A 14,714-nucleotide genomic window follows, 5' to 3' on the forward strand; every position below is an offset into this window, starting at 1 on the left:
TTTTCCTAGAATATCCAAACCATATAAATGTACTTGCTACACAGAAGTGTTATTATTTTTACATGAGACACATTAGTAAAACTACTGTTTTTAGGTAAAATTACAAAGTGATTTCTTCACTAAGTATCTACTATATTAAAAAGTTGTTTTTGTTTTTCTGCAATAGGGGTTGAACTCGAGGCCTGGGCACTGCATTACATCCAAGAAACCTGTTACTCACTGACTGTCTGTTTAGTTCTCTATTCAACATTGCAAGAAATTTAAATGCTATATAAAACTGCCCCCCCCCCCAGGAGCTAGCAATCTCATAGAGGCATAAAACATACACACGTTGGGGCTGGGAAGGTGGCTCAGTGATAGAGCGCTTGCCTTGCATGCATGAGGCCCTGGGTTCGATTCCTCAGCACCACATAAGCAAAAAGAAAAAAGCCGGAAGTGGCGCTGTGGCTCAAGTGGTAGAGTGCTAGCCTTGAGCTGAAGAGCTGAGGGACAGCACCCAGGCCCAGAGTTCAGGCCCCACTCCAGGACCCAAAAAAAACAAACAAAAAAAAACCATACACACATTAAAGAGTTACAGCACACCAAGAATAATGAAGGAAAACTTCAATTATCATCATCAAAAAGAAACATGAGCGGATTAGTGAGGATTTCCAATGGGGGGGAGAGAGGGGTGGAATCCAGCTAGGCACTAATAACTCAAGCCTGTATTCCCAGTTACTCGAGAAGCTAAGATCTGAGGATCACTGTTCGAAACCAGCCTGAGATTCTATGTGGCTCAAGTGGTAGAAAAAACCTTGAGCAAAAAAATCCTAATTACACACACACACACACACACACACAGAGATCGACACTGCAGCTCACCTAGACCTGTTTGGAGAAGGCAGGGAAAAGATTTTCAGAAAGAATTACCTGGGCTCTATCAACAAGCGGGTGCTCGGAAGAGTATGAGTCTTTAGGCCGAGCGTCTGTATGATTAGCAGGTCCATCTTCCACAAAGCCCCCTTTCTCTGTGTCATCCTCAGGTAAAAGACAAATATTCTCCTTATCGCTGTCATCCTTTGACTTGGAGGCTTCTGTTGCTGGAGAAACTTTTGGCATGACTGCTGTTGATCGAGAACGAACTGGCCTTCCTCTCTGAACAGTTTCCCATCCTTCAGCATCTTTACGGTCTATGCAATAGAGGGAAGACAATAAGCCAAGATTTTTTCATATGGAAATCCATAAAATAGAAATATTTTCCAGCTAGGCATAGATGGCTCACATATGTAATTCTAGCTACTCAGGAGGCTGAGATCTGAGGTTTACGATTCAAAACCAGCCCCATGCAGGAAAATCCGTGATCTCCAATTAACCACCAAAAAGCCAGAAGTGGAGCTAAGGGCTTAAGTGGTAAAATGATAACCTTGAGCAAAGACGTGGAGGGACAGTGCATAGGCCTTGAGTTCAAGCTTCAGTAGCGGCACACGCATACACACATGCATACATACACACACAGACACATGTTAAAGGCCACATACGTAAGTAAAATAGCATTTGAACAATGAATGTATACTAGGTCCAAGCACAGTTGCAAGTACTCTATATATAATAATACTTCTTCAGTCCTCATAGTCCCATCTTACCAATAATGAAACTGGGCAAAGAGTAGCTGAGAAACCTGCCCAGATCACACACCTAATAAAGTCAGGAGGCAAATGCAATAAACATGGCATGTTCAGTGGATAAACAGTTGTTTATGATAAAGATTATCAGAGGCTTTAACTTTTTTTGTACTGGTCCTGGGCACTGTCCCTGAGCTTTTTTGGTCAAGGCTAGTATTCTACCACTTAAGCCACAGCACTACTTCCAGTTTTTTGGTGGTTAATTGGAGATAAGAGTATCATAGACTTTTTTGTCTGGGCTGGCTTCCAATGTCAAGCTTAAATCTCAGCCTCCAGGGTAGCTAGGATTACAGATGTAAAGCACTAGTGCTGAGTTTCTAAATCTTTTTTTTTTTTTTTTTGGTTGGTCATGGGGCTTGAACTCTGAGCCTGAGCACTGTCCCTACGCTCTTTAGCTCAAGGTAAGCGCTTTACCACTTGAGCCACAGCACCACTTCTGGTTTTCTAATGGTTTATTGGAGATTAGAGTCTCATGGACTTTCCTGCCCAGGCTGGCTATGAACCATGATCCTCATATCTTAGCCTCCTGAGTAGCTAGAATTACAGACGGGAGCCACCGACACCCAGCTAATCTCACAACTTTTTAAGTGTTTACTTCTACATAATTCATTTTTATCAAATTTATATTATAATAGCCTCTTTGACTCAATGCATTATTCAGAAGTATTTCCAAAAATTCAAAAATTTCAGAACTATACACCAATCTTGGGCACTGTCCCTAAGGTTTTATGCTCAAAGCTAATGCTCTACCACTTGAGCCACAACTCCATTTCTGATTAGAGAGAAGTCTCAGACTTTCCTGTCCAGGTTGGCTCCAAACCATGATCTTCATATCTCAGCCTCCTAAACAGCTAGGATTATAGGTGTGAGCAAATGGTGCCCAGACAGCCACCTTTTGTTTTAATTAGGTTATAATAAACCAGGGAGATTTCCTTATTACATCTCCATATGTGTTTCTTTGTAACTAATTTCTTTTTTTTTTTTTTTGTCGGTCGTGGAGCTTGAACTCTGGGCCTGGGCGCTGTCCCTCAGCTCTTCAGCTCAAGCCGAGCGCTCTACCACTTGAGCTACAGCGCCACTTCTGGTTTTCTGGTGGTTTATTGGAGATAGGAGTCTCATGGTCTTTCCTGCCCCAGCTGGCTTTGAACCGCGATCCTCAGATCTCAGCCTCCTGAGTAGCTAGGATTACAGGCATGAGCCACCAGCGCCCGGCTGTAACTAATTTCTAATCTGGCAGCCTATGACCAGTCACAAACTGATTTCATTTACCTGAAGTCTGCTGAGACTTGTTTATTGGCCTGGATGGTTGATAAATTTTCCCAGGGTGCATAAATGTTTATTTAGATTTATAGCTCAGGCTTTGACAAAGTAACTTGTATCAAAATTGGCCCTCTTCCTTGCCAAAAGCTACTGTAAACGCAGGACCAAATATATACATGAACAGCTTTAAAGCATTGGAAATAACCAATGTGGGTGAGATTTGAGAAAGACAATTCCTAAATGCAGAAAACAACATCAGGCCCACACTCACTCACTGTGATATTTATCTCAACACATGAGGGGTTCGGAGTGCAGGGGAACTGGGTCTTAGGGGGAAAAACAAAACAAAACAAAAAAACACATTCCTGGTGGGCTGAAAGAGACTGGAGTTCAGGGAGTCCAAAACAACTGGGACTTCAGAGAAGCAGGAACAGAGAAGAAACCAAGCAGTCTGTATTCACTCTCCCCAAAGAGGTCTGACAACTGCTCAGCTTTGCGTACACAAGGCAGGACTCCAAGAACCCAGCGGAAAGTAGCAGCTGGGAAGCAAGTGAGCAGAGCAGACCCCAAGGTGATCATTAGAATTCAAGGATGCAGTGGACTCTGCAAATACCCCAAGCTTCAGCTGACACCCGAAGAGGAATAAAGACAAAACTGCAACATATCAACCTTAATACAACTTCAAAGGGAACGTTCAAAGGATTAGGATGATCTGCTTATTCTCCATCATCTAACCAGACTGGAAATGCTTTTTAAAATATAAGCTTTTTAAAAGATGTCTCCTAAACATCCAGTTAAAAACAGACAAAGACCAGTGGTTCATGTCTGTAATCATGGTTCAAAGCCAGCCCAGGCAAGAAAGTCCATGAAATTCTCATCTCCAATTAATGAGTAAAGAGCTGGAAGTGGAGCTGTAGATCAAGTAAATCAAGTAGTACAGCTCTAGCTCTAGCTCTATCACTTTTGTGAAAAAGCTCAGGAACAACACCCAGGCCCTGAGTCAAGCCCTAAGACCAGCCCAAAACAAAACAAAAACAGAAAAGCTTGGTGCTGATGGTTCATGCCTATAATCCTAGCTGCTCAGGAGGCTGAGATCTGAGATTCACAGTTCAAAGCCAGCTAGGGTAGACAAATCTGAGAAACTCTTCTCTCCAATTAGTCAGCAAGAAGCTGGAACTGGAAATGTGGTACCAGTAGTAGAGGGCTAGCCTTGAAAAAAAAAAAAAAAAAACTGAGCTGGGTGCCAGTGGCTCACACCTATAATCCTAGCTACTGAGGAGGCTGAGATCTGAGAATCACAGTTCAAAGCCAGCCCAGGCAGAAAAGTCCATGAGACTCATCTCCAATTAACCACCAGAAAACCAGAAATGGTGCTGTAGCTCAAGCGGTAGAGCGCTTGCCTTGAGCTGAAGAGCACAGGGATAGCGCCCAAGCCCAGAGTTCAAGCCCCATGACCAACAAAAAAAAAAACAAAAAAAACCTGAGAGCATAAAGCCCAAAGTTCAAGCCCCAGTACTAACACACAAAAAAAAGGAAAACTCTGAGACAAATAAGGTATTATTTTACCCTATCATCAAAAAGACAAGAAATAACAAATACTAGTAAGAAAGTAAAGAAATGAGAGCTCTTACTATAGAAATGTAAATTACTATGATAAACAGTATGGAGATTCCTCAACAAACTTAAAATAGAGCTATCGTATACATTACTGGGTCTATACCCAAAGGAAATCTTTCTACCAAAAATGTATTTGTACATCCCAAAATATTTATTGTATCATATCCACAATAGTCAAAATATGGAATTAACACAGATGGTTTTTAGCAGATGAATAGATAAAGAAAATGTATAATATTTACACAGCGAAGTTCTACCACATGCAGCATGGATGGAAATGGAGATCATTATGTTAAGTAAAGACATACAGAAGATCAAAAACACATGTTTTCACACATCCATGGAAAAGAACCAGCTAACCTTGTAGAACAGAATTCCACAAGGCATGCAGGCTCTCTCTGGAGGCAGAAGCAAAGGTTTACAAGCTTAAGGCCACACTAGAATATAGTGCCTTCAAATCATGTGTATGTGTAAGCAAACATAATTAGAATTATTAAATCTTTTGGCTAAGCTGGACACTGGTGGTTCATTCTAGAAAAGGCTGAGATCTAGCCGGGCGCTGGTGGCTCATTCCTGTAATCCTAGCTACTCAGAGGCTGAGATCTGAGGATCAAGGTTCAAAGCCAGCCTGGGCAGCCAAGTCCCTGAGACTCTTATCTCCAATTAACCACTAGAAAACTGGAAGTGGCGCTGTGGCTCAAGTGGTAGAGTACTCGCCTAGAGCTGAAGAGCACAGGGACAGCGCCCAACCCCAGAGTTCAAGCCCCACGACCAACCAAAAAAAAAAAGGCTGAGATCTAAGGATCATGGTTCAGGACTACCTCAGATAGGAAAGTTCCTGAGCCTCTTATGTCCAATTAACCAGCAAAAAGCCAAAAGTGGAGGTGTTGGGAGATCTGAGGTTCACAGTTCAAAGCTAGCCAGGGTAGACAAATCTGAGACTCTTATCTCCAATTAATCAGCAAGAAGCTGCAACTGGAAATGTAGCTTGAGTAGTACAGGACCAGCCTTGAGCAAAAAAGACAACTGAGAGCATAAAGCCTGGAGTTCAAGTCCCCCAGCACAAAAAAAAGAAAAGAAAAAGAAAAACTCTGAGACAAGTAAGATCTCAACTAGTAGAATGTCAGCCCTGAGTGAAAAAGCTATAAAACAATGTCAAAGCCCTGAGCTCAAGCTCTAGTTCTCTCTTTGTCTCTTCCTCTTCCTCTTCCTCATCCTCTTCCTCTCTCTCTCTCACACACACACACACACACACACACGTACACACACGTACACACACACACACATTCTTTTGGCTGTACTGTTTAAAAATCTGTTCTGTTGAATTGACACTTTTAATTGTTAAGAAATATCTGTAGCCTGGCGCCTGTGGCTCATGCCTATAATCCTAGCTACTCAGGAGGCTGAGATCTGAGGATCGCAGTTCAAAGCCAGCCCAGGCAGGAATGTCCCTGAGACTCTTACCTCCAATTAACCACTCAGAAAATTGGAAGTGCCCCTGTGGCTCAAGTGGTAGAGCACTCACCTTGAGCTGAAGAGTGCAGGGACAGCGCCCAGGCCCAGAGTTCAAGCCCCATGACCGACAAAAAAAGAAACAAAGGAAGGAAGGAAGGAAGGAAGGAAGGAAGGAAGGAAGGAAGGAAGGAAGGAAGGAAGGAAGGAAGGAAGGAAGGAAGGAAGGAAGGAAGGAAGGAAGGAAGGAAGGAAGGAAGGAAGGAAGGAAGGAAGGAAGGAAGGTAGGAAGGCAGGAAGGAAGGAAGGGAAATATCTGCAAAGCCTGTCAATGATTCACACCTGTAATCCTAGCTACTTAGGAGGCTAAGATCTGAGGATCAAGGTTTGAAGGCAAAACAGGAAAGTCTGTGAGACTCTTATCTCCAGTGAACCACCAGGAAACCAGAAGTAGAGGTATGGCTCAAAGTGGTCCACTGCTAGCTGTGAGTGCAAAAGCAAAGGAATATATCTAGGCCCAAGTTCAAGCCCCCAATACTAGCAGGGAAAAAAAAAAGGTTGATTTGAGGCCACTTGCCATTTTTGCGGGCAGTCCTCTGCACTGGCACAGGTGGGCAGGGTGGAGCAGGCGCAGCATCTGAGGAAGCAGCAGAGCCTGTGTGATGAGCCTTTACCTTGTCAGCCCAACTGACGCCTGTCGGCGCCAGACGTGGGGCGGCCCCAGTGCCAGGTGGACCCCTGTAATTATCCACACATACAAACACGTTACATTTTAAATTAGCTATGTGTCTGTGTCTACGTTTACAGACTAATCCATTATCACTGCCATTTTAGTTCATGAGACCCATAACTATCTTGATCTAATGCTTCACTAATTTTTTTATGATTTATAATAATGTATGAGGATAAAGACCATATAAAAGCCACTTAAAAATAGAATTCACAAAGGGTGCCAGTGCCTCACACCTCTAAACCTAACTACCCAGGAAGCTGGTTTCTGAGGATCACAGTTTGAAGCCAGCCTGGGCAGGAAAGCCTGGGAGAGTCACTAAATAACTTGAAAAAAAAAAAAAAGCTGGAAGTACAATTGGGGCTCAAATGGTAGAGCACTAGCTTTGAGCAGAAGTATCTCAGGGACAGCACCCAAGCCCTGAGTTCAAGCCCCCGTACTGACACCAAAAAATAAATTTTAAAAAAAAGAGTTCAAGATCCATTGTACTGCTGAGCACCAGTGGCTCACACCTGTAATCCTAGCTACTCAGGAGGCTGAGATCTGAGGATCGAGGTTCAAAGTCAGCCAAGGCAAGAAAGTCTGTGAGACTCCTATCTCTAATTAACCACAAAATGATAGAGTGCCAGCCTTGAACAAGAAAGCTCAGAGACAGAGACCAGACTCCAAGTTCAAGCCCTAGTACCAAAACAAAACAAACAAAAAGACTCCAACATGATGTTGGAAATCAAAAAGTCTACACAGAAGGGCAGGCTATCTATATAGTAAAAAGCCCTGGTCAACCAAGCGTTACCCCCTGTAGCTTGCAACTGTCAAGAAGAACTACCAAGAATGCAACATCACACGAGGAGGAACTGCCAGAACAGCTAGGCATTGTCCCTGTGCCCTTAGAACAGTTGGTCCAGCACCATGTGCACTCAACAATCTAAAACACAGTGGAGTGCTTCTAGCTCTGGAGAGAAAAGGGCTGCAGACAAGACGTCATTTGACATGAGCGCTTTCCTGAATCTTGAGAGAAAAGTCTGCCATGGATCCCTAGGCTTTGGTTGGTTCTTCTTGCCTATATGATTATTTAATCAGAATATAAACAGAGCTTAAAGACGTAAAGAACACCAGCAAAAATATTGACAGGTGTACAGTGGGATTCTGAGAGGAGAGAAAGGACTGAAAGAGTATTTTAAGAAGTAACTTGCAAAAATTTGCTGAACTTAATGAAAAAGAATAATCTGCACATCTGGGCAGGTGCTTTGTCTTACCAGTCACATACTGCAGCACGTGAGTTTGTATAAATCCTTCTACCAGATCTAGAAGCTAAGCAGAAGCTAAGAGGTGTTTCTAGTCGTCCCCTGAGGTTGCTAACTGGATTATTCCCTACTTAGCATTAGTGGGTGTGGCATTCCCTCCTCTCCAGGTTGATACCTGAGTGTGGGTCTGCCCTTAACATACAAGGGGATATATGAATATTTTTGCAGTAAGCTATCAGTTACAATGCTACAACTGTTAATCAATAGAAGACAATTTACTGTAATATAGAGTGGTTTTTTCAGTTCACCTCACCCAAAATTTAAGCTTCTTCGAGCACTGGATGGCACATTTATTCTATCTGTTGATGGGCTGGGAATCACATGGCGTCCTGGAGACATCTTCTTGACCTCCCATGCCAGTGATGTTGGTCTGCCAATTTAAGACATGAAGCAGATTAATTAGGAAGAAAATGGGAAATTGACTAACCTTCCCTCTTGGTAGCTGATGAGTAATTTCTAGAAACAAGGAGAGATCATGATGATACACTGCCCAGGATTTCCCCACAGGGCAGCAGAGCAACAGAACTCTATCTACCACCAAAGTGTTAGATGCACTTCTGAGCTACAGGTCTCCACACACCCAGCCAAAACCATTTGAAAGGCAACAGTAAGCCAGGTGTCAGTGGCTCACATCTATCATCCTAGCTACTCAGAAGGCTGAGATCTGAGGATCATGGTTCAAAGCCAGCCTGGGCAGGAAAAGTCTGTAAGACTCTTATCGCCAATTAACCACCAAAAAGCTAAAAATGGAGCTAAAGATGAAGTGAATGCCAGCCTTGAACAAAAAAGCCAAGGACAGTGCTTAGGCCTTGAGTTCAAGCCCCAGAACCAACAAGGCAACAGTATTCATTCAGACTACCTTTTGCTGATGTCCAAGAGAAGTTAGCTTGTGGGAAAAGGATCAAAACAGAAAGAAGGAGGCTGGGAAGGTGGCTCAGTGGCAGAGTGCTTGCCTCGCATGCACGAGGCCCTGGGTTCGATTCCTCAGCACTACATAAACCGAAAAAATCCAGAAGTAGCACTGTGGCTCAAGGAGTAGAGCACTAGCCGTGAGCTGAAAAGCTGGGGGACAGCGCCCAGGCCCAGAGTTCAAGCCCCACAACTGACAAAAAAAAAAAAAAACAGAAAGAAAATGGCGGCAGTGAAGTTTCGAATACATGAGGAAAACATAAATTCTCTTCTGCTTAATGGCCCATGGTGGGGGAAGCAAAAAGGCTTCATGGCTGAGGCACGGAACTGCTCACTGCTATACCTTCTTCACTGCCCCAAACCAATCAGGTGTCTGGATCCACACTCAACTGAAATGTGCTTCTTGGCAAGGCCTTCTCCCTTCCTCCACCCTCAGTCACATCACGTCTCTCCTATGCTGATCTCTCAGCAGTGATTCTCCATTCTAGCTAATGACTGAGGCTTTGTTCATTAAAAAAAAAAAAAAAGTGATAAACAGCAGGATAGTCTGATAAAATACTATTCAAAAGTCTAAGCAATGCCAGGCACCAGTGGCTCACGCCTATAATTCTAGCTATTGAAGAGACTGAGATCTGAGGATCGTGGTTCAAGGCCACCCTGAGCAGGCAAGTCCCTGAGACTCTTACCCTCCATAAACGATTCAGAAAAAACCAGAAGTGGTGCTGTGGCTCAAGTGGTAGAGCACTAGCCTTGAGAAAAAAGGAGCTTGGGAACAGCGCCCAGGCCCAGAGTTCAAGCTCCAGGACCAGCAAAAAAAAAAGTCTAAAGCAACTGAACACTGGTGGCTCACACCTATAATCCTATCTACTCAGAAAGCTGAGACCTGAGGATCATGGTTCAGTTAGCCTGGGCAGAAAAAGTCTGTGAGTCTCTTATCTCCAATTAATCAGCAAAAAGTCAGAGCTGAGAGTGCCCGGGCCTTACATTCAAGCCCCAGTAGCAGCGTGCACGCGCGCGCACGCACATACACACACACACAAAAAAGATCTTTGAGAACTTATTGTCAAATGACTTTTTTGACAGACTATAACAAATTATACTCACAGATGAAAAGTATCCATTCCTATTCAACCTTGAAAACAGTTGCTATCTTCTTTTAAAAAGATGTTACTGTCAAAATGCCATTTCACTGTCTTTAGTAGTTAAGGCTGAGTGTTACTCATTGTTTGAATTTTTTCTTTTCCTTTTTTTTTTAAAGGCCAGATTAAAGTTTTCATTCAAGGCCTCACACTTGTTGGACAAGTGCTCTACCACTTTAGCCATGACCCTAACCTTTCTTGCTTTATTTTTCAGATAGGGTCTCACATTTTTCTTGGCACCAGCCTGGAACCATGATTCTTAGATCTTCACCTGCCCAGCAGGTGGAATGAAAAGCATATATCACCATGCTCAACTTTTTCTTTAAGACAGGATTTTAATGATTCTTTTTTTTCTTTTGGATTGGGCTTTTCTGAAACCAAATCCTCCTATCTTTGCCTCCTGAGTAAGATTACAGGCATGCATCATCACACCTGAACTTTTTCTTTTAGGGTTCTCATACAGGTATCTTTGGCTCTCTTTTTCCCCCACTGGTGTTTATATCATCTTCTCACTTATATAAAGTAGTTTAATTTTAATTTTTTATTTTTAATTTTTTATGTAGACAAGCTCCTTTTCTTCTTAGAACAAGTAAATCTATTTTCTTTTGCAGCGTCTTCCTTTCTCGTACAAAATCCTCATTCATACTATAATTATACAAATGATTGTCAATATTTTTTTTTTTGTTGGTCATGGGGCTTGAACTCTGGGCCTGGGAGCTGTCCCTACACTCTTCAGCTCAAAGCGAGCAGTCTACCACTTGAGCCACAGCGCCACTTCCGGTTTTCTAGTGGTTTATTGGAGATAAGAGTCTCACGGACTTTCCTGCCCCGGCTGGCTTTGAACTGCGATCCTCAGATCTCAGCCTCCTGAGTAGCTAGGATTACAGGCGTGAGCCACGGGTGCCCGGCTTCAATATTTTATTTTAAAATGTGCAACTTCAGTTTCTAACCTTTACAACTCAAGTGTAGCTGAAATAGTTTTCATGAATCAACCAAAGATTGTAAGATGAACAACGCCATCTACAGGAATTCTCACATAGTTTTCATCTGGGAGCTGCCTCAAGAGGCAAAGAAATGCTCATAACTGGCTAGGGAGGGGAGAGAGAGAGGGAGAAGGAAGGTGGAAGAGAGAAAGAAAGTCAGAGGGAAAGAGGAAAGGAGGGAGGGGGAGAGAGAGAGAAGGTAGAGGGGAAAGGGGAGGGGGAAAGGGGAGGGGAAAAGGGGAGAAGGAAAGCGCTGGGACCCATAGCTCATGCCTGTAATCCTAGCTACTTAGGAGGCTGAGTTCTGAGGATCAAGGTTTGAAGCCAATCTGGCAGGAAAGTATGTAAGACTCTTATCTCCAATTAACCCTGCTACCCCCCCCCCCCCAAGAAAGAGTGGAGCTGTGTCCAACCCAGTGAAGGAAAGCTCCCCCAATCACCTGTCACCTACAGGTAGGGGTGAAACTGCTAGATACGAAGAAACCAAGGTCTCAGCCACCCATGGACCATGAAGAAACAGAAAAACAACATATATTAAAAGTTCTCACCATGAAGAATAAAAGCATCAACATATCATAGTTGAGCTGCCCTGGATTTGGTTTCCCAGGGAAATAGCTCTCCTGCATCTGTCTCAAGTTTGCTCTCTTGGTTCTTTGGTTCCTAATCGGTGCCGGTCTTGGGCCTTGAACTCAGGGCCTGGGTACTTTCCCTGAACTTCATTTTTTGCTCAAGGCTAGCACTCTTCCACTTGAGCCATACCTCCACTTCTGGCTTTTTTGCTGGTTAACTGGAGAGAACAATCTCACAGATTTTCCTGCCTGGGCTGACTTCAAACCAAGATCCAGGATTACAGGCATGAGCCTCTGGTGCCTGGTTTAAGGTTCATTTTGTGTTTTGTTTTGCTTTGTCTAAGGCATCAGGCACCCTATTCAGGAGGGCACCACCCTTAAGATTCAATCACTTCTGACAGACCCCACAACTCTCTATGCTTGCTCATCAGTAAGTTTCAACTTATGAACTTAGGAAGGTCACATTTATACCACAGCAGGCATTACACTTCCTGAGAGCAAGTTTTGTGTCCATGAGGTCGTTTGTTGTTGATTTCAATGACTGCTATGGAAACTGCTGGTTATCACAGATAAACCCCAGAACTCATTACCTGCTTTGGGCATCTGTCTTCTCTAGCTTCTCCTGGAGTTGAATCCAGTCAATCAGTGCTTTGAAGTCTCTCACATAGTAATCTAGCATCATCAATACTTCCTAAGTTAAACAAAAATAAAAAAAATTATTTCTACTCTCAGAATAAAAAGCTTCAAGAAAAAAATTATTAATACAAATTAATATTTTTGACATTAAACTCATTGAAGAAGGTGTATAAATAACTAACTTGATCTAGTTTTCTTTTTCTTTTTTTTTTGCTGGTACTGGAGCTTGAACTCAGGACCTGGGCACTGTCCTTGATCCTCTCTGTGCTCAAGGCTAGCACTCTACCACTTGAGCCACAGCACCACTTCTAGCTTTTTCTGTTTATGTAGTGCTGAGGAATCAAATAAAGGGCCTCATGCATGCGAGACAATTACTCTACCATTGAGCCACCTTGCCAGCCCTAGTTTTAATTCTTTTCATTCTCAATGATTCGTAGGGGAAGTGTATGAGGTCCAAGTTCAAAGACTAAGAAATGGCACTGACATGCTTTCTCAAGACATCTCTGGGCTGGGTGCCAGTGGTTCACATCTGTCATCCTAGCTTCACAGGAGGCTGATATCTGTGGATCAGGGTTCAAAGTCAGCCAGGGCAGTACAATCCATGAGACTCTTATCTACAATTAATCCCCAGAAAACTGAAGTAGCGCTGTGGCTCAAAGTGGTAGAGCACTTGCCTTGAGTGAAAGAGCTGAGACAGCACCCAGGCCCTGAGTTCAAGCCCAACAACAACAATAACAACAACAACAAGACCTTCCTGAATATTCTCCTTTTCATCTAATAGTAAAGATGACATATAAAAGAGTACATAAGGGGCTGGGAAGGTGGCTCAGTGGCAGAGCGCTTGCCTTGCATGCCTGAGGCCCTGGGTTCAATTCCTCAGCACCACATAAGCAAAAAGAAAAAAGCCGGAAGTGGCACTGTGGCTCAAGTGGTAGAGAGTTAGCCTTGAGCTGAAGAGCTGAGGGATAGCACCCAGGCCCAGAGTTCAGGCCCCACGACCGACCGGACCCAAAAAAAAAAAAAAAGAGTACATAAAACATACAAATACAGATAATTATCACAAAGAAAAAAAAAAACATGTAAATGCCCCAAATACTCAAAACAGAAAAAGATACAATTATTGCTAAGACTTTTGTACACATCCCAGAGGCTCAGGAGTCAGGGATCAGGAGGATCAAGTTTCAAGACCAGTTAGGGCACAAACTTCCCAAAGACCTCCATCTCAAACAATAAAAAGTCAGGGGGGAGGATGGGAAAGGATGGGAAGGGGAAACAAAGGAAGCTACAATGCTTGATAAGAAATGTACTCATTATCTTGCCCATGTAATTGTAACCCCTCTGTACAGCATTTTCACAATAAAAAAATAAAAATAAACAAAAAACAATAAAAAGCCAGGCATATGTCTGGCATCTCAGCAAAGCGAGAAATAAGAGGATGGCAATCCAGTCCAGGCACAAAAGTGAGACCCTATTCAAAAACTAATGAAACCAAAATGCACTGACAGAGTGGCTCAAGTGGCAGAGCACCTGCCCCTGGAGGCACAATATCCTAAGTAGTTCAACTCCAGTACTGGAAAAAAAAAAAAAAGTTCAGGCTGGTGAGGGCATAAAGAGACCCTATCTCAACAACAATCAATTGGGGGGAGGGGAGGCCAGCCAAGAACCTAAGTTCATACCCCAATACCACCAAAATCAACTGATAATGTGACTGTGTAAGTTAAGTACTGCTCCATCAGCCAAAGCTGTCAGTCACATGCATAAGGTATGAGACAAAGAAAGTGAAATTGCACACACCCTTCTCACCTCGCCATAAAGACACAGCAGGCCCATTTTACCATAATGACTATTTTCCAAGACTCTCAAAAAACACCAGCCAGTTATATGATCAGTATAATCACTTGCAAGCCAGTATGATCACTTGAAAAATAATTACTTTCCATAACTACTGCAGAATCAGCAGCAAAGACCACCATATAGAAGTAGGTATAGTTTAGGCATAAGACCCATGACTAGCCAGGCACTGGTGGCTCACGCCTGTAATCCTAGCTACTCAGGAGGCTGAGATCTGAGGATCGCGGTTCAAAGCCAGCCCGGGCAGGAGAGACCGTGAGACTCCTATCTCCAATAAACCACCAGAAAACTGGAAGTGGCGCTGTAGCTCAAGTGGTAGAGCGCTCGCCTTGAGCTGAAGAGCTGAGGGACAGCGCCCAGGCCCAGAGTTCAACAACAACAACAACAAAAAGACCCATGACTATTAATTTATGCCAACTTATTCCCAAATGAAAAATGGTACCACCATTACTTATTACAAAAATTATATTCTGAGCCAGACACCGGTGGCTCATCTCTGCAATCCAAGCTACTCAGAAGGCTGAGATCTGTAAGATCAAGGTTCAAGGACAGTCTGCGGAGAAAAGCTCATCTAGACTCCATCTCCAAAATAACCAGCAGAAA

At 43.3% G+C, this 14,714-nt stretch overlaps 1 protein-coding gene across 2 annotated transcripts in view; it reads right to left on the bottom strand.

Moving 5' to 3' along the window:
* Scaper (S-phase cyclin A associated protein in the ER) overlaps nt 1-14,714 on the bottom strand; it is a 214,986-nt gene that overhangs the window by 178,931 nt on the left and 21,341 nt on the right. For both annotated transcript variants that reach the window (XM_042697751.1, XM_042697750.1), the window contains exons 6-9: nt 12,215-12,315; nt 8,278-8,394; nt 6,568-6,728; nt 910-1,169 (exon numbers count right to left, since the gene is read on the bottom strand). In XM_042697751.1, the coding sequence (XP_042553685.1) occupies nt 910-1,169; nt 6,568-6,728; nt 8,278-8,394; nt 12,215-12,315 (639 nt within the window). The remainder of the gene's footprint in view (nt 1-909; nt 1,170-6,567; nt 6,729-8,277; nt 8,395-12,214; nt 12,316-14,714) is intronic.

This window comes from Dipodomys spectabilis, unplaced genomic scaffold, assembly GCF_019054845.1.
Source record: "Dipodomys spectabilis isolate Male_0828 unplaced genomic scaffold, ASM1905484v1 ptg000228l, whole genome shotgun sequence".
NCBI lineage: Eukaryota > Metazoa > Chordata > Mammalia > Rodentia > Heteromyidae > Dipodomys > Dipodomys spectabilis.